The sequence below is a fragment of the Nesoenas mayeri genome (assembly GCF_963082525.1).
Source record: "Nesoenas mayeri genome assembly, chromosome: 27".
NCBI classification, from domain to species: Eukaryota; Metazoa; Chordata; class Aves; order Columbiformes; family Columbidae; genus Nesoenas; species Nesoenas mayeri.
In genome coordinates this window covers 2,984,676-3,005,399 of record NC_137555.1, presented here as the reverse complement: position 1 = coordinate 3,005,399, position 20,724 = coordinate 2,984,676, and the positions used below count along the sequence as shown (strand labels likewise).

Genomic DNA, 20,724 nt, shown 5'->3' with positions numbered 1-20,724 from the left:
CCCAGCCCAGGTCCCATTGGCTTCCTGGCCACAAGGGCCCAGTGCTGGCTCATGGTCACCCTGCTGTCCCCAGGACCCCCAGGTCCCTTTCCCCTACGCTGCTCTCTAATAGGTCATTCCCCAGCTTATACTGGAACTTGGGGTTGTTCCTGTCCAGATACAAGACTCTAGGTGGGTGGCTGATGCTGGTCCTGACACTTGCAACACGTAAGGGCTTTGTTTAATGGTCTTTCAAAATTAAAAATTAGACAAAAATAGCAAAATAGGTTTATGCATTGAATATATGAAGTAGCTCGTGTTTGTGAGGAGAACGTGTTTAAGAAACAACTTCAAGACAGCCTGAAAAAGGCACAGTTTTTAAATTCTTTACCACAAAAGCACTTTCATTATGTAACTGGGTCTTGGTTATTTGAACAATAGTTTAGGAAGGGTTTTGCTAAAACCTGTCAAATCTGATCTATCATGTTTGTGCGCATGGACATGCAATGTCTTCCCTTTATTTCAGTCAAGTGCATTTTTACACTCCGGCTGAATCGTGCTTAATCTGTTGGCTGGATATCCAGTAGAGCATGTAGCATATGGATGTGTCAGAGTGGGACTTTGAGTGTATTAATAACATAGCACTGAATTCTGCTTCCTCTGTTTAGTTGAGAAAACAGAGTTTTCTACAGCTCTAGAATTGAATGTTTTCTCCCCTACATTCACAAGGCAGCGTATGAAGAATTCTGTTGAATACAAATGGATTTACATTTCCCAGAAGAAGAAAAAATGTCTAGAACCAGTTAATGTGAACTAGAAGGATTGTAAAAATCTAGTATCCTTTAATACCAGTCTCCTCCCTATCCGTTTCATTCATCTCTTCAGCAAGGATTGTCTGTAACCTTGGCAACTGTCTGTTTTCTCCTCCTCAACTGGAAATGCTGCTTTATTTGTTGTTCCTTTTTGTGTGAGGAGGTGTAAACTAGAATCCCACCCATATCATGGTCAAGGAGGAGAAGGCTTAGAATGCTTTTTTGGTGCAGATTTTACACACCTGTAAAGAAAAGCTGAAGAGTAGCTGAGAGCTCAGATGCAGTTGTAATGTCTTCAACAAGGTTAGTTTGTCAAGAACTGTAATACTGTGGTGTAGCCAAATACCGGCTCAAGTGTCTGTACTAAGTGCTTGTACCAACAATTCCATTACGGTCATGGTTTTGAGTTTGTTTTTAGACTCAATGAACACGAGAAACTCATGTGCACATTAATTTTCTGGGATTCAGGTGTTACATAGGATGGCCACGTGTGCCATATTCAGCTTTTTCTCTGGTTAGTCTGGTTAGATGCATTACAAGCACTTAATACTTGCTTTTTATACTAGGATGCTACACTTTGAAACTGAAAATGCTCTGCTGTGTTGTTCTACAGTTATGATATATTATTTAACTTTAAATGGACTCTGATAGAAGGTCAAGCTTGTTGATTAGAAAAAAGTAATTGAAATTTGTTTTATTGGGGTAGGGGTAGGAAGGGAAAATGATTTCTCTTTATTTGATAATAGAAAACATTATGGTCATTTATTTTAGTTTCTGTAATTGAATTTCAAAGCCTTCAAGTTTAGGTATGTGGATACATCCAATTCAGAAACTTCCTGTATTTCCTTTGTCCACTCTTGAGCAGTTTTAGTGATTGTATAGATTTGTCTTTCCACAAGTTGGTTCCCAGACTGGAGAGCAATCTGGAAACGAGTGACGGTATTGACAACAACCTACCATAGGTCACGCTTCTAATTGATGCTGACAGCGCCGGCAGAACAGAACTGGTCTGGAATGCAGAGAGAACTTCGTCTCCTCCTCCTTGCACAGGCCGTGTTCTGGAATTTATAACGAATGATTTTCTTTTAAGCCTCTTCCCAATCTGAGTATATTTAGTGCAACTCAGGAAACTTAAAACCAATCGACAGGACTAAATTTGAAACACGAAAGGTTTGTCATTTGGATCTTTAGAATTCAGCGCAGTCTGCAGAACTTCATTTGCTATTCATCTTCGGTGTTCCCATGGAACGTACAGCCGGCTTTTCAGGTGAAACAACACAGCACCACTGAGTGATGCAATAAGGAAATAAAGAAATGCTGTCCTTCCATTTGACAGAACTGCTTTTGCACTGATAATCTCTGAGCAGTTAGAGATGTTGAAACTGTTGATGTCTGACTAGTTTTCCCTCTCTTAAAACAAACCAATTATCCATCCATGACAAGAATAGAAATAGAAGGTGGTAATTTCTTGCACTCTTTAATTGCCTCCCAAAGAGGATAAAACAGTTACTTTAAAAGACCAGGTCTTCATCTGCCGTGTTGAAATTTAGTCTTTTGAGGATAACTTAAAAGGACAGATGAAGATTCTTGGTTTGTTAGGGAAAGGGAGATATAAATTAGCTACTGGCTTCAACAAAACTTGCCTATCATTAGATATTCTCTCTGTCATGTGAAATAGCACAAATAGCGTGGGAATTAGCATACAGGTTCTGGAAAAGAAAACCCAAATGTAGGTAGCTGGTATTTCAGAAGCCATTAAGGAGTTTTTGCAATAGAAAAGAATGATGAATGTTTTGGGAGCAGGCCGGGGATGGGGTTACTCCATAGGTACTCTGCAGTGTTTCCGTGGGATCTCAGGTCAAGAATTTTGGGTGGCTGCGAATTCACCCCAGCTCTCCCCTCGTGTAAATGTGCCATTGGCACAGAAACCCTCTGCAGCTGGATTGCTTTACGTTATCTCTGTAGGCAGGAATGTCTCCATGAGTCTTTCCAGCGGGCAGAACATGACAGAGCTGTAACTTAACTCCGCTAAATTTGGGTAAGTTCATCCTATTGCGCTGACATTAGAGGGGACAAGGGCACGTGTTCCCATTAGGGCTGTTCAGACGGAGCGTTATCTCACTGATCTTCACTGCGGGAAGCAAAGGAGCGGCTGTGGTCAATGTGGGTTTTCCGTATGCTAACGATATTGCTCTCCACAGGAAAAATAGTACAGGTACCACTCTACACAGAGATAATAAGAAAGTGATACTACCGATAATGTAGCATCCAATAGTCTTGTAATCAGAGCATAGACGCAAGTTGCAGACTGTTGCATTATTCTGCTCATAAAGAACTTAATCAGAATTTCTCACCTGTGCACCTTACCTGAAGAACTCTCCAGCTCCTGGTGTCTTTCCCCACAAGAGTTCAGTGTCTGAAAATGCAAGCAAAATGTGCTGTGATTGTTCTTTCCAAGAGCTGTCAGCAGCTGTGGTGGTGTTACGGAAATATTTATACTTAATAAAGTTTCTATAAGCACCTTATGCTTAGAAACTTCAACTGGGCAGGTGGTACGTCTTAAGAACGTAGAGCAGAAAAACGCCTTTTATTCTGCTGGCTCCAAACAATCACTTGCATTAGTTTCCCACCTGTGGTCAAGTTTTCTTCTGGTTGGCGGCATGAAGATCTTGTTTTCTGTGAATAAGCCTGACCTGGGATCCGACCTTTCACAGAATCCCAGAATGTCAGGGTTTGGAAGAGACCTGGAAAGCTCATCCAGTGCAATCCCCCCATGGAGCAGGAACACCCAGATGAGGTTACACAGGAAGGTGTCCAGGCGGGTTGGAATGTCTGCAGAGAAGGAGACTCCACAACCCCCCTGGGCAGCCTGGGCCAGGCTCTGACACCCTCACTGAGAAGATGTTGCTTCTCAAATTTAAGTGGAACCTTTTGTGTTCCAGTTTGAACCCATTGCCCCTTGTCCTGTCACTGGTTGTCACCGAGAAGAGCCTGGCTCCATCCTCCTGACACTCCCCCTTTAGATATCTGGAAACATGAATGAGTCCCCCCTCAGTGTCCTCTTGTCCAGCTCCAGAGCCCCAGCTCCCTCAGCCTTTCCTCACCCGGGAGATGCTCCACTCCCTTCAGCATCTTTGTTGCCCTGCGCTGGACTCTCTGCAGCAGTTCCCTGTCCTGCTGGAACTGAGGGGCCACAACTGGACACGAGATTCCAGGTGTGGTCTCCCCAGGGCAGAGCAGAGGGGCAGGAGAACCTCTCTGACCTACTGACCACTTGATTACATCCTGGTTAATCCTGTTTCTACTGTTTCCTTTCTTTGTCATACCCACCTTGTGTCGGCGCGTGAAACATCTTCAAAAATCTCCGCGATATGTTGCACAGGTGTTTTTAAACTTAATTATTTTCAACTAAAATGAAAATGTAAGCTACCTCTAATGAGAACCTTCAGATAATAGTCTTTCCTTCCTACTGGATATTTAGTAATGCCTCCTTTTTAATAATGTGTAACATGCACTAGAAGAAATACTGCGTTGGAAAGCCCTGTGCTGCAGACCGAACACACACCAGCGAGGGAGTTCAGGGACGAAGTGTAAAGTAGACCAGTGAAAACATATTTTGCTGGTATAATTGCATTTCTGCAAGGGAATTTTCCAGCATAGAAATGCCTAAAAAAAAGAATTACCCCATCTAGCAAACATTGTGAAGGCAACGTCCTGCAGCTGCCAGTCACACTGATTGGATTTCTCCACTGAATAGGATGTGCACCTACCGAAGAACTCGATAGACCCCACAACCTCCCTCTCATAAGTCGCTCAACGTAGGTAATTTGTGTTTCTCATTAAGAAAAACCCCGTGCTATTCCTTTACTATTAGATTTATCATATTCATCACCTGGTGTGGTAGGATTTATTGTATTCTCCCTCTTTTTCTGCGCAAGTTGCACACGGTTTGTTCAGCAAGGGCTATCGGGGGCCGTGCAGCCGGGAGCTGCTGATTAGCAAAGTGCTGGTGGGTGACTTTATCACGGGTTCTATTTCCTTGCTGCGGGGGAGCATTGGGGAGAACTTTTGCGCTTTCATCTCTTATTTCCTGGTGCACCTGATTGACGTACAAACGACGAGGCTGCCAAACCTGGAGAATCAGACTGAAACGAAAAACATAAACCTGTTCTACCTTCAGCCTTTGAGTAGAAATATTTTGCTGTAATTACTGTGTCAGATTGTACCGATAAGCAGTGTTTAATCAGTGTACGAAACAGAGGGAGCATGTGCCTTTTGGTGAATATTTGGGTTTTCTCTTCTCTTGATTTGATGTGTTTTGTTGAACCTATACGTTATACAAAATAGTACAGAAAGTTTTGAAGCATGGCGAGCTTTAGTCAATGCTTGTCAAAACAAAGCAGTTTCCATTTTATTATTCTTTCTGGTAACAACTAGCAGACTGAAATCATATTAAAAAGCTGGTTATTTATGACTTGTCAGGCGTGTTGTGAAGAATTTACCCTTCCATTGCCCAGCTAATAGCATCTTATGGAGCTTCGCTTTGTGAAGTTCTCTGCACCTGCATAGAAATTGCAGCCCTTTTAAAATATTTCAGATTGGACTCTAAGTATCGCAGTTTTCTCCCTGCAGTAGCTGCTGTCCGGTTGAATTCTGTTTGCAGCAACGTTGGATTTTTCCCCCAAAAAAGCTTTCGGCAAAGAAATGGTTGAGGCCACTCAACTGAATTGAGAGCAAACCCAGTGCGACCACACTTGTAGAGGTCCAGGAGGGATCATTTCTAACTCACCACCTTTGTACCAGGAGAATGGCCAACACTGGTCTGTACTGGGCAGGCTGCCCATGTGAAATGGCAAATTACCCCAAGCTGGGATATTATTTGGTACATCTAGTTTGCTGGTAAGTGTTGAGGTTGCATGCGAAGAAGGAAAAGCCAAAAAGCCTACGTGTATGAATTTCCTTTGCATTAACCTTGAAATGCAACTCAGATTTGATCATCGTGCGTAGTCTTTTATTTTCATTACTGCTGATAAAAGAGACTGTGTAAATGTCAGCTTTGGGATGTCTTAATTTACAGAGCTGCAATTGTTTGATCCTTGGAAAGGCTAACATGACATCTTCTTTTTCCTTTAAATATGCCTGATTTTGGGAGCGGCTGCGGACTACAGATTAAATCTCCAGTTCATCACATCACGTCAGGACTGTCCATTACTTTGAGAGCAGTTTTCGCGTCCAGAAAGCTGAATACGTGGCAGGCCGCTCCGTACTCTGCAGGAACAACATCGAGGGCACCTGGCAATTGAAGGACCCTGGTAGGGTGTTTAAATCTCATCCAGCAAACATGGGCTTGTGTAGTTTTCACAGCAGGTGTACAGGAGGAACATGGGTTTGGAGATTGCAGAGCTGCCTGCTCTGAGGTTTGTGGTTTGACAACTGAAAGGACAATTCAGGAACGAAGGGAAACCTTTCTGAAGGTGAAGGATGAGAACAGAGAAAATGTTACTGCTAAAGAAGGAAGAAACCACCTCTGTCTGGGGACTGGAAGAGTTTCTGAGATATTCCGCAACTAAGAGACGGCTTTTAATGATCTAAGCTGTGGCAGTAAATACTTGCATTGAAATATGGATAAGATACAAGTCCCTAAGCTTTTTGTTTTCTTTTGTGGACCTACTCCTTAATTTACCCGTGTCTCCCCTCTAAACTGAGCATGAAGTGAAGCTTGGGCTATCTGCTCCATCAGAAACTGGTGTTTGGAAATATTTCTTGCCTCAGATGGATAGTGAATAATCAAAATGTAAAGTAGCGGAGAGAGGGGGAAGAAAAGAAAATTAAATGATTGCACTGAAACAATTTGAGTAGCACTAAAAAACTTGCACAGCTGTTCGCTGAACTGATGGAAAATTGGATCAATTGGGGTGACAAGTTTGAATGTCGTTGGTTTGACATTGTATGGCAGGCTCTAGTGCAATTTGTCAATGGAAATACTGCCAAAATTATGAAGCGGTGGTTCAGTTTGTGCCCTGAGATCAGGGGTTCTTTATCACTGGAGTAGAGCGCATATTCCTCGTGCCTCCACAAATACCCAGGCTTTACGTTTCCTGAGCTTCTATTTGACCAGGGAATGGTGCACAATAGGAAGGTGCAGCATTGGGAACTTGTCTGTGTAGAGTGTCTTCTATGATTGTACCTGTGTGGAGATGTACAGGTTGTTAATCGCTGGGGAGTGGAAGTGGTGGTGGATCAGGACAGGAGGGGGAGCTCCGGGTGCAGGTTCCATGGGAGCCGGGGGCTCAGCTCTGGAGCCGCTTGCAGCAAAACTCCACTTGGCTCTTAGATTAGGAGGGAAAATCTGTTTCCAGTCTGTCCCTATTATTGCTTAAAGCCACAAATGACCTGGATTTGAACTGGTCTCCTGAAGGGTAAAAGGTTTGAACTCTGGTTGCCAATCCCCAGAAACGCGCAGTTGCTCCCAGCGCAGATTTGAAACTAATCCCGACCTCAAGTCATCAGCCTTAGGTTTCGGTTACTCTGATGATAGATGGTAATTTAAAGATTTTGCTTTCCTCTTCTTGTACCCATTGCACCCTATTCTTCCTTCAGTCGCATAAATCCAACTAAATCTTCTCAAAGGAGATTATGAACTGGTAGATTTTAAACAGTGTAGAGCAGTCCCTAAGAGAAGAAAGCAAAGTGGATGTTCACCTCCCAAGTCTTCCCCCCATTTCACGACAGACAGAAATGTCCTGAGCTTAATATGCCTCTTCAAAGGAAGATTCAAAATGCAGTCTCTCAGCAGGATATTTTCTTCTTGATACTGATGCTGACCAAGGTTTGTAGCTGCTGCTGTATCAGGCACTTACTGCTCCATTCTTCTAGCATTTATTGCTATATTATCCCTTCAGTTTTGTTATAGAATGCTTATTGACTTCAGTGGGCTTTGTATGGGAGAAGACATCGATTGGTGATTTCTGCCCTTTGGCCTGAATTCTGTTGCACTTCAGTTCACCCCCGCTCTGTATTGCTGGGGTGGAGAAGCCCTGGGAGAGCTGAGCGCCAGGCCCTGATCTCCGTGAAACTCCTGCAGACCTTTTGGGGTTTTGTAGCAGGCGTTTGTTCGGTGTTCTCATGGACTTCAGCCGGAGTTGTGCTCGAATAGGGCTGCAGAATGTGGCTGTAGTGTCTAGGGAGGGCTACCACTGGTTCTGGCTAGCTGGCTACTTCTAATGACTCTTTAAACAAACAAGCAAAAAACCCACAACACCACCACTAGCAAAACACCGACTATTAATTGGTGCAAATGCACATCTCTGCTATCAGTTTGTCCAGCTTCTTGTATAACTTTCCTATTGCATGTTCTCCAAATGCTACTTTATGAACTCCCAAGAGCAAGTATTTCTTTAAAACACTACTTAAACCAATATAATCCCTTTGTATTTTATTTTCCTAGAAGTTGTTCTTGTAAAAGAAGTCATAGCAAAAGCCACAGTCATAATAGGAAACTCATGGAGATTTATTTTGTAGCATTCAGATAGAGTGGATACTGTAACGTGTGCAAAGACTCTGTGTCATTGTCCTATTGATTTTCTATTCTTTGCATACTTAGCGAAGCTGAGAGGTGGTGGATGAGGCTTCCAGAAGGGGCTGCTGATCTTGCATCTTTTTTTTCATGTTTGGGCAGTCCAACCTGGAATAATTTCCAAGCGTCTGATGTTTAAACTTGGTGCTGTCCTCACTTTCTATACATGGTGTTTTCTTGGGGGTGTCTAAACCAGGTGAGTCAACTCTCAGTCCTCCCCAAAAGATCCCTCTAGTTAAACAATATTCAAACCATGTGCTGTCTCTACTTTAAAAAACATAAAGAAAACTCCTTTCTTGAGGCCAGTAAGGTTTTCTCCTACATTGCTTGTGGGCTCTTTGCTATTTTTACCTCAAACTCTTTTTTTTATGCAGGGGAGAGGAATGTCTTTTCATATTCTCACCTGTTTTGGATCGATACAGTGACCTTCACTGGAGCTATAATTACATTGGTCAGGGATGCATCAAACCTCAGAATATTTGATTTGTCCTCAACCTGAAGTGAGGACTCTGAATGCATTTTTTTCCTTCCCGACCCTTTGCAACTGTAATTCAGCTTAAATCTGTGGGGATCACTTGAAGTTTACAGAAATTTAAAGGAGGTAGGTTAATATCCCTTCTGTCCTTGGCTTTACTGCAGACAGTAGCAACAAGGGGCCTAATTAGTGTTTGGGTTTGTTGATTATGGACATTGCTCCAAGAGAAACTGGACTGGCACCATGAAACTCATTAGACTTGGGTCTTCCAACATTGTGTTCTTATATTAAAGAGAGAAGAAATCTAGCAAGGGGGAAGTCGAGGGAGTGCAAAGTAGAAACCTCATTAGAGCAATTAGCGTAAGTCATTATTTCCTAGAAGCCTCAAATGGCCACATTTATTCTAAAGAGAAGCCAAGGGTATGGCTGCGTGTAGCTCCGACATCTGCCTTGGGGAGGGAGGGAGGGAGCACGGTGTTTGCTGCCCGTGTTTGCTTGTGTTCCCTGGCTTAGGTGATGTGTGATCCTATTAAGCTCAGTATAGCTAATCCTCTTTCATGGTACTAATTTCTTGCCATTATCTTTATTTGGCTGCTAATTTCCCTTATGGTATTCTTCTACTATCCTAATATTAGTGAGTAGCTTGAGATATTTCTGGAGTATCCTGTTGGAAAAATCCTGCCTGGTTGGTGTCAGTGTCTCTGGAAGGAAAAAGGAATTGCTGGTAGGGCTGAGAAAAAGCATCTCCTAATAAAACCCTTTGCTGTTAATGATGTCTGAGAATCTAGTGTGTTTCCATTTCTCAAATTCATCTTGTACTTTCATGCTGAGGCTCGAGTTCTGTTGCCTCAGTGAATCTTGATGAGGGGATTTACCATCAAACTTCTTGCACCTCGAATGGCTGAAGGAGAAAAGGAGGTAACAGAGTGGAGCAGTGCGGTGATGTGCCATGGTCCTGGGATATGGTCCTGCTCCTTTGCTTGCAGCTCACATGGAAAGGTTTCGTTTGTTTCTTCTTACTGTGAAACTCCTCAGTAGTACCCAGCACTGTGGTCACAATGTGCATTGCGAGTAATTGGTAACAAAGTGGGATCAGCAGAGTGAGAGCCCGAGAACCTAAGCCGTGCTAGGGATAATTACTGGTTTTAAACCTAATTTGTCAGGCAGTATTTTCCTCTGTGTTATCCTCTTATCTTCCTTTGTCATGGTAAGGAACAGGTACGCTAAATGCAATATGATTGCATTTGGAAAAGGTGGAACTGCTGTGTTTTGACCTGGAGAGAAAATGTGTCAAATTAGCCCTTTCAACGTTGAGATGCTGTGTGCTTTTAATGAAATCTGTCAGATACATGAATCGTTAACCTACCTTTCATTTTCACAGCTTATTAAAATCATTAAAATACAGCAATAATTATGATTCTTTCTGACTCCTATATTTAGATCAACCCCAGAGACCTCAGTATACCTAAAGGATTGTGTTCTGGTGTGAGCTATTGCAGACGGTTAGTGGTGCTTCTTCTTGACAGCAGAATGGGACACGAGAGCTTCGTCATCTTTGCTTTATATCTCTTGGGTTTTTTAAGTGTAGGATCTGACCTGAGAACCCAAAGAGGTGAGATTTCTGTTAAATATTTTTCATTTTTCAATGAGAAGTTGCAAATGAAGTCAGCTTGTATTCAAAACTGCACAGCTCCTCATGAGAATTGATTCTCTGTCACTTGAGACAAACCGAAGAGATGAATCTTCACAGGTTTAAAATAAAGATGATGGGCTAGAATATTACCTGAGGGAAGACCTAATCTTTTAAATCAATGCTCACGCGTCCTTGCAGTGACATTATGTTATTTATTCTCTATTATTTGGCCAGTAGATACCTCTATGTGTGGTTTTTTTAATAATTGAGATTCCCGATACAGAGGAATGGATCTGTAGCATTTGGTTTAGGTTCTATGTATCCATACAGGTGTTTTCTAAAGTCTTGGTAGCAGACCTTTGGTTGCGGTTTTGAATTTTGTCACATTTGCTACATGCAGTAGGTAGAATCATTTACTAACTGTGCTACGTTGTGAGCGTCTGTTTCAAAGGTCTGAAGATTCAGAAAGGTCTTTTGTTAGTTCAGATCTACAGCAAAGGACATTTCTACAACGGCAAAAGGATTTTCCAGGCTTAGTACTTCAGACATATTTCTACTCAACTCATGGAAATGAGCATAACGGAGCTGATTTCTAGAAGCTGAAAACACACAGATTTTCATGGAAATGAGTAGAAAGATTCTTGTTTGCTTTATAGCAAGCCCCAAAAGACCCTTTTTGTTCCAGAGTTGCTGTTTGATCTTGTGCTTGCCAGCCAGGGAGTGTGATGTCGAAGAATTGAGCTATCAGATCTGTGCCTTAAAGACCTTGGAGGGGAGGGAGGGGAGTTCCGTCCGTCGAAGGGCCCGTCCTGCTTCTGTATCGGCGATTTCAAGCACTGGCAAAGTCATCAATAGAATTCTTTTTCGTCACAGATTATGCTGTAAAAGTGAAAAAAAAAATTGCATCATCGATTTGGTCTTGTACTAACATGACAAGTTTGTGATGATCACCAGTTCTGGAGATGAAAGAAATGTACTTTTCACTTTTCTGACATGTTGTCAATATCTTTCTCCAGCTGTTTTGAATGCCTTCCTGGTTCTTCTCTTCAAAGCCGTTTTTGAGCAAGATAAGTAAGGGAAAAGCCTAGATCTGCCATTGGAACAGCGTCGCTTCGCTCTCTGTTCTAAACGCTTTTGTGTTTGGTAAAATAGCAGTGTGATGGTTTTATAACAACCCAGGGCGTCAGGGAACCTTGTGCACCGTTCCAGATTGCTCATCTGATCCTCTGCTCTTTGTGTGTTTGATTTCAGTGGGCAGGAGGGACACAATGACATTTATGTTTTAGGTGGGTAGATGGATTATTTCAGTGTGATTGCCTTGCCTGAACTTCTGCAAGCTTCTTGAAAGAGAAGTACAAATTACAATGAGAATGGAGGCACAGCGAGGCTGATGTGACCTTGTCACAGCCAAATTCATACGGTGTAAGTAAACTGCAAACAGTCTGAGAAAAGGCAGTGGGGCATGAAAGACATGGAGCGATTTCGATTCATGTAGCACTAAACAGACAAGGGCTCTTCGTCTGAGAAAGAGGTGACTTGCAGGGTAGGACAGATCTGTAAAATCACACATAACATGGAGAAACTCAACAGAGAAGTAAAATTGGGATTGTGTTACAATAGGAGGTGTGGGTCCTCAAATGAGAGTAGCATGGGGAAAGGTCAGAACAACCTACGGGGCTTTTCTGCTTCGGGTTTAACACTGGATTTCTCTGACGTGGGATACTGAGAATACTGAACTTGTAAGTTTAAAAAGCCCGGACTGATGCAAGGAACAACCCCCTTATTTTAAGGTATTCAAACTATCAATAAACTTGTATCAGTGTGATTATAATGCTCAAAGCCAAACTACAGTGTCATTCCCACTGTCACTAAGTAGCCTTGAGTGCATCCCCTGCCTTTTATTTCTATTTCTTCTGCAAAGGGAAACATTTCTTGTGCCTCGCAGCCATTAGGAAAGCCTGACCCTGGTTAAAGCTGAGGAGAACCCACCATGGACAGGAACAACCATGGTTAAAATTGCCAGCTGCTTAGAAATAACTGCCCTTTTTAGTTGATATACAGAATAAGAAATATCAGGGAGCATGTTTACTGGTTGAGATGGAGCTTTTGTGGTTGCTGGCTATGGTAACAAGGCGATTGCGAGAGCGGTTCCCTCAGCAGCACAACCTGCTCTGCCAGGAGAGAATTCATCAGCCGCTCAAGCGACGTGACCTTTGGCTTCATCATGCTTTACCGAGAAATGTTCTATTGAAGTGTCTCAATTAAGGCAGCTTCCCAAACTCGGGTCATCTAGCTCTGAAAACACCAGATCCCTCAGATTTCCTTTTCATGTCGCATTTTGTTAGCGGCTCTGTGCAAATCAAAGCTTCCTTTTCTTGATTAAAAAAAACCAGATGGAAGATACTTTACTACATCCAAACTTAAAAATGAAGTTTTCAGTTGCTGTGAAACATCGTGAGGCATCTCTTTGATGCGCTCTACCTAGTTTTGGTTTCCAAACTGTTCATAGCTTAAAGCACTTTGATACCTTAAATTATTTATAAAGTTTTTAGTAATAATTATCTCTAAGTGGTGTTTCAAACCATAGCGTGGACCGTAGGGGTCTATAGTAACCTGTTTGGAATTTTCACATGGATTAGGCATGTAAATACTAGTGACACTTAAAGAATCAGATAATTTAGGCCTCTTCTAGGGAGTAAGACAATGGTTTGCATTATTTGTTCCTGGTTTCCAGTGTATGTGTGGTTCACTAATGCAGACTCGCCTGCTTGTTTCTTTGGGTCTGTGTCTGGTTTGACACTCACAATTACCCTGTCAGTAGATTTACTCTGATACACATTTATCAAAGTGAACTCTGCACTGAGTTCACTACAAAAATTGCTCCCAAAAATACCAGAGCTGATCTATTAGTTTCCCTTATTCTATCTGCAGAGGACACAAACCCTTCTTGTCCTTTGCTTTCACTCTCTATATTCCACAAGAAAGTTGCGTGAATTTTGGGAATTGAGTTGAAATTCAGGCATTTGTTTTGTGTTCATGTCACACGTTGTTTCTGCCACAGTTGCTCGCCTACCCCCTCAGCGAGTAGCAAACTTAAATAAAAGGAGCTTGTGTGAAATTTGGCTGCGCAGCCTGTGCTCGGGGTCTGTGCCAAACAGCTTAAAGCTGCAGAACCCACTGGTGAGCGGGACAGCAACCGCTCTGGCTTCACCGCTTGGCTTCACCATCGCTTGCTTCTCTCCCCTCATTCATGTTTACAGATATCTAAAGGGGGAGTGTCAGGAGGATGGAGCCAGGCTCTTCCCAGTGACAACCAGTGATAGGACAAGGGGCAATGGGTTCAAACTGGAACACAGGAGGTTCCACTTAAATTTGAGAAGAAACTTGTTCCTGGTGAGGGTGTCAGAGCCTGGCCCAGGCTGCCCAGGGGGGTTGTGGAGTCTCCTTCTGTGCAGACATTCCAACCCGCCTGGACACCTTCGTGTGTAACCTCATCTGGGTGTTCCTGCTCCATGGGGGGATTGCACTGGATGAGCTTTCCAGGTCCCTTCAACCCCTGACATTCTGGGGTTCTGTGAACTTTTTCAAGATGCCAGAAGTGAACTGTTGTCTTATAGAAGAGCAACCTGATTGCCAGCATCCAGGAAAAGGCGTTTCTACAGAACAGCGTTCTAATCCATCCATCTAATCCAGTTCTCCTTAAAACAGAGACTCCTCTTTCTCTTTCCTTTAATAACTGAACGTGGCTTTGCCGGGAGAGGGGCCTTGTTGCGATGGGAAAGGATACACGAGGCCTGGCAACAAGTTTTGGCTTTCCTACACAATTTGTAGCATTGGGCAAGTCAGTTGGTGCTTGTGCTTTTCTAAAGAATATATATGTAGCAAACACAAACAGCCTTGGTAACATCTCCTCCTGGCTCTGGATTTTCACGAGCGCTTGCTGAACAGCAGGCCCGGCGCAGATTGTCACGATCCCTCGCGGAACCCTCCTCACTCAGCAAATGAAGGAAAACTCCACCGGAATGGAGAGGAAAAAACTGCTCAACTCTCTGTTGGATCGTGAACCTGTGATATTTAGAGCATGTTGCCTTGTCTTAAGCTTAGCGTAAGTAATGGCTGTGATGTTACCAGCTGTGGTTGGAGATGAAATATTTTCATTACGTCTGGATTCTTTTCCACTCCTAAGAGCATTTCTGGTTTCCTGTTTACCTGGCACAGTCACTTGGCTGTTGATGTTTATCAATAAAGATATGAAGATCTTCCTTTTCTAATAGTGTTAACACACATTCCCATGTTCCTCCTGCAGTAGCAGTGGGGAGAATTGCATTGAATGGAAACAAAGCAAAGCAGAGAAAATTTTTTGCAGTTTTACTCAGAAAAGAAAAAATATTTACAAGAGAATAGGTGGTTGGGGAGCAGAGGAAGAAATAGAAGGCAAAGAAATAGCCTCATCTTCTTGAATGTGCTTTTATATGCTCAAATGAAGTATTTGGTACCAGGCCTGTTGACGGCAGCCGCGCTGTTTGGTAAAGGCTTTAAGGGCAACGACGCTTCACATTGATCCCTCTTGGATCCTGGCTGCATTAGTATTCTAGACCCAGCTCAGCCCGGTGATCGTCAGCGTGGCATGTTAATTAGTGCTGTCCCTCTTTTGCTCTTCCCTCCCCCTTTGCTTTCCAGTCCGACCATCCCTATCGCCGTGATGGACGGTTTAGATCTTCCCAGCCGTGATGCTGATGACCCAGGGCAGTTCTTGCCACTTTTGATAAACTGTCAGATTATTTTTGGAATGTCCACATATGCTTTTCTGGAGGTACAATTTAGCGCTGGGATAATCTACTAAATTGCTTTCTGTGCTATGCCAGCTTTCACTTGTGCTGCTCTTTTCAAGCTTTACATGGCCAGAGAAAACGTGTGCTGAGCAAATGTTAAGTGATGCAGCACCCCAAGAATGGGAGCAGTGTATTCTCCACTAGACTGTTTATGAAATACAGGATATAATAATGTTTGTTTCCCTTTTTTGTGATGTATACGCAGAACATAAAATGAATGGAAAAATGCATACCCGTTTTTTGCCTTAAAACATCTGTAACGTGGAGCTCCCTTTAATTTCACAACATAACCAACTGACAGCATTACAACATCGTAAAGATTACCTAGCATAACTTTAATATGAATAATGAATAAACCTACTGCTCATAAAATATTAAAGAAAAACCATGCTTAAAAGTTAACTGCATATTGACAAAGGTTGTTTCAAATTGGAAAACACATACTTGAACTCTGAGGGAGAGGATCCCCAATGTGCGATGGGCAGAGATGTGAAGGCTTTATCAAATAGTCTTTATTTCTCAATAAAACGAGTATAGGCTGACACTTGATTGTATTAGTAGAGCCCATTTAAGATACAAATCTATGAACCTGTGTATATTTAGCTTTTGCGTTATTCCTTATTGGGATGCAACAAACTTTACAATAATTGTTTTTTCTTAAAGAGCATGCAAATGTCTGATTTTAATTTTTAAATAGCACTATGCATAAACTTGCATTTGGTTCATTTTGGGAAAAATGTGGCTGACCTAAATAGAAGAGTTATCTTTGATCTTGTAGTGATGGAACCGTTAGCAAAAACTATTAACTGAAAAAGCAACATGTGTGGCATCCTTCCCGAGAATAAAATACACCTTTGAATCAAAGAATCTTCATGCGTGAGAAGGTTGTGGTGGGCAGAGGCTGCTGCTCCTCACCTGGCGAGGGCTGAGGAGGGGGAGAAATAGCACCTTATATCAGAACCCTGAAATACATGGCCTGATGTTTCACAGTTGGCGAGCGCTTCATGTCCATGGAATTTGGTGGTTGCTCAGCGCATTTGAAAATCTAAGTTATTTACTCCAGTCCTAAACGCTAAGTTAGAACCTGAAATTTCTACTCATTGTATTGAAACTTGATCGTCCCTCCTCGCAAATCTTGGTTCTCCATCTGTAAATAAGGACAATCTCTGATTTTCTCTCGTCTCTATCTTCTGCATTTGAATTTCAGGTTCTTCATTTATTACCATATGTGCCCTCCTTAGCACCATGGACTTGGGTTTCAAATAGGTCCTCTATGAGGTTCTTTAATGTAATTAGTAATGGTCAATCTGATTTAAGTCATAAAATATGCGTAATACTCTACTCATGGAAGACTTAATTAACATTCATTTAATGTATCACAGAGCTCTTTCAGTGAGGAGCATACTGGAAATACCAAGTACTATTTATTACTTCTTCAGTGAAAACGTGGATAATAACTTGGGATTGTGGTTCCAATTTACAGGATTTGTATATGAACTCAAATTCCCTAAGAGAGAACTTGACCTCAATTTCTAGTTATTGACAGTGTGTCTGGCTGACTCACCCTCCTGAGGCATCACGGTGTGAAATGGGAGATTAAATTAAAGAAAGAATCCAAATCATTGCTGCTTTTTGTATCCTGGACCTGGTTTGTAACACAACTGAAAAGATGTTTTATATTAGAATCTGAATTATCCAACAGAAATACCTCTTCCAGCTCTCTGCTTCTTCCTTTTGTTGTGTTTATTAGTACACACATGGCACATGAAGATCAGCTTTTATTCTTTAATTTCTCTTCAATTTATGATTTTATTTTTTCCACTTAGAACTCCAGAAGCTCAACCAGACCGGATGCCTTGGGACCTGCTATAGCAAACATAAGCTGGGCTTTAATTCTTTATTTACCACACAAAAAGGTAATTATAGCATCACCGCTACACTTAAGAGTATATTTGAGTGGTAAATTTTCTCTACGAGTCAAAGTCTATAAGTCTGGTTTATTAAGTGAAGCCATTCCATACTCATTAAGTAGGGAATTGTACCCGAGGATTCTTGTTCTAATGTAGAAAAGGAGAAATGAAGTCTGACCTTAGTGGTAAAACACCCGTACATACAGCTTTGCGTTGCTATAGATCCGGGCTCCAGGACATCTTGCTATTGCTACTGGTGGCCATGTACCGTGAAAGCAGCACCAAGATCCTGGTTCTTATCAGCTCGAGAGCCAAGGACGAGCTCCCTGTGCCTTCGCAGTCCCTTTGAAACCAGTTCATGCTTTGGCCTTGCTGTATTTCACAGGGAACAGCGTAGTGTCCATTTTCTGCGCTCAAACAGCACAGGCACATTTACCACGTGCAACCAGCGGACTGACAAATCAATAGCAGAATGACATGAGAGATGTGGGGTTTGTAAGGCGGAATGTGAGCAGTTCTCTTGGGGTGGCTGTGTATCAGGCAAAAATGGAAATATCTGAAAATGCTCATTTCTGGCCTCTGTGATTTTAGTTTCTCGGAAATGCATTAGTCAAGTCCACTGGTGGACAATTCCTCATAGAGCTGGACTGGGGAATTTTACAGAGCAGCCTCAAAACCAAGAGCGACATAGGTACTATAGCTAAATATACTTGAGTGGCAATGTCATTTCAAGACATGATGCTTTTTAAGCATCCCGAAGACAGTCACTAGCAAAGGTATTATTATCTGCAGTATGACAGTCCAAAAATACCTTAGCAAAGCACTTTCTTTTTAAAAAAGAAGCATTTCTTATGGAACACTTTAGTCTTCTGCCGTTGTCGTGTGTCAGTGAGCGCATCTGTTTTGTCCCCTGTGAATGCATGGCACTAGAATGCAGCTGGAAGGCTGCATGTTTCCATTCTGCTGGAGAGGTAATTCACCTTTACTGTTACTCTTTGAATAATCTGCAAGAAGTGCACTACGAATTACTCTGCATCTGTTCTTGATGCTAATCCTATTACCAGCAACAGGATTAGCTCATAAACAAAAGAGCTGTACTAGTCTGTTCTATATGCTCTGCTCTGAAAGCTGAACAGGGCTCACATGCAGTACAGCACTTCTCTTACCCTTAGCATTGCATCCAACTGCTGAAATTCGCTGTAGTGATATGTAAATTAATTATTAATTATGTACTGGCTGTCGTTGTGATCTGAGGCTGCTGTTTTTATGCTGCTGCCTCATTGTGGGGACAAGCGTGTTGGAGAGGAACCCAGTTCCCTTGCTCTTCAAGTTACTCATCTGTAAATGGCTCTAACGATGCTAAATTATTACTGGAGATTGGGAGATGCTTGGGACTGTTTTATCGATGGGCATTGCTGCTAAATCTAATTTGCATAGGAATAAGGAGCCAGTCATCAGATGAGAACACTCAGCTTCCTTTAATTTATTGTAATTCTCTTTCCTTGTTCCAGGATTGTGTTTGGAGGCAATAAGAGAAAGGAGTAGGGATAATATACATGAGCCCTCCGATTCAGGAGCTGCAGGGTAGCGAAGACACGGCTTTGCTTTTGTAATTATTTCTGCAAAACCATGTTGGCAGATTCTCCCTGTAGAACTACAGCATATGCCAACAAAACTTTTTCTGTTGGCATTGCTACACGAGTTCCTCAGATGATGTGAGCTAAGTTGACAAAAGCAGTGTATTGTCAGTGGCGCTACATCTCCTGGATTCAATATTTCAGGACTACACAGCATATCTCTATTTTCTCCCCCCATCACCCTTTCCTTGCTGTTCCTCTGCTCTTTACTCCATGTCTTTCCCCATCATTTTCTCCACTCGAGAAGAAACAACAGACAAACCAAAACCAAATGCTTCCCAGTGCAACACTGACGGTATGATCCAACTCACTACATTAATTTCAACTGTGTAGAAAGGGCACAGAAATATTTTGTCATTTCATGCAGCTTGTCTGACCCATGCTGTTTGCACATACGATCCAGCTTTTTAAAACGGCTGATCTTCCAAAAGAGAGAAAGACCTTACCAAAAGAGAGCAAATGCTGCCACTTGACCTTTTCCGCCTTTGGATTCTCAGTGTATCCGACTTGGCCAGACAGGTCTGGGGAAGAAAAAATAACCAGCAGATGGATTTCCGACAAGAGCTCGGTGGCAGATGGTGCCTACAGACATTTACTGAGATGTCCGCGGTCTTAATGGGGGTGTTTTTCCCCTTTCAGCAGCACTGATAGTACATTAATATTTGTGCATGGTAAAGATGTGCTGACAGATAAGGGGCTGCATTGTTATCAGCAGAAAGCAGCTCAGTGACCTCTAATCTTTAGTTGAAGTTCTTCAAAGTTCATCTTTGCTCGTGGTTTAATCTGATGGCAAGTGACATCGTTGGGAATTTTTTTAGTCTCCTTCATGCCATTGGATAAAATCTGTAAGTTCTTGAATCACCGTTTTTCTGAAACAGTTAATCTTCAATGTATTGGATTTATTTCTTTTGATAATAATTATCGCTTGTGCATTTAAAAGCAACTCAGAACCTTCTGACTGCACTGGTACAATTGGAAACAATTTTAGAATTTTTAATACTCGTTAGTTGCGTCATTTTTTTAAAAGATACTTGGGATAGACTTAACCAAACCCCAGACATTCTTAGCATTAAGCACATGAGCAGGCTTAGAGAGTCCAGCTTGCCTAGAGCTGAGTAAGCACAGTTGGATCTGCTGCCCATGAGCAGAAACTCAACATACAGACCCAGAATTTGCCAACAGGTACGTAGCCTTCTGCTACAGAAACGCTATCCTCAGGCTGTTTGGATTTACTTGACGTGATGATCTCTTCTTGTCCTTTGAAGTCTTCCCCTATACATGTAATTTAGGATTCATTCCCAGGGAATTGGTACTTCACAGAAACCGAGTCTTCAGTCTTCTTACTCCTGTTAGGACCCACTGTGCTCTGGCACATCCAGCTGAGTATCTGCTGTGCTTTCTGCTCGAGGCCTCGGAGAGAACGTCCACAAAAGAGGTGAGAGCAGCACTGAAAGGGAGGCGATGGCCTTGATTCCTTGTCTTTCAATGCATCCATCTCAGCCATTCCTATCAGCAAGGTTTCCCCTAGAAATGGAACCTAAGCTGCCCTCTCCCTCTCCCACAAGCTGAAAATCTGCTATCTGAAATCTTTATAGAGTGATTTATTCTCCTCTGAGTTGGCAAAAGGAAACCTACCCAGTGACATCCTCGGCCCTGGACTGAATCCTAATGGTTCGTTACTGGGTTGCGTTCAGTCTCTCCTTTCTACATATCGTGAATTTTGCATTGGCTGTGAAGAAGGGTTGTCTTCTGGAGTCAAAGGAGAAAGATGAATTACAAATGAGGAGCAAGTGCACTTAGGTTATAATAGGCCAAGTTACTGCTTTGGATGTTTTGTTGGTGTAGAAATGTGGATGGCTGTGAAATATGG

The 20,724-nt window shown here is 42.4% G+C and overlaps 1 protein-coding gene across 1 annotated transcript in view; it reads left to right on the top strand.

Annotated features, from left to right (window-relative positions):
• Positions 1-15,177: 15,177 nt before the first annotated feature.
• LRRTM4 (leucine rich repeat transmembrane neuronal 4) overlaps positions 15,178-20,724 on the top strand; it is a gene marked incomplete at both ends in the record, with an annotated part of 150,760 nt that continues 145,213 nt past the window's right edge. The window contains one exon of the mRNA XM_080360265.1: positions 15,178-15,288. Within this exon, the coding sequence (XP_080216391.1) occupies positions 15,178-15,288 (111 nt within the window). The remainder of the gene's footprint in view (positions 15,289-20,724) is intronic.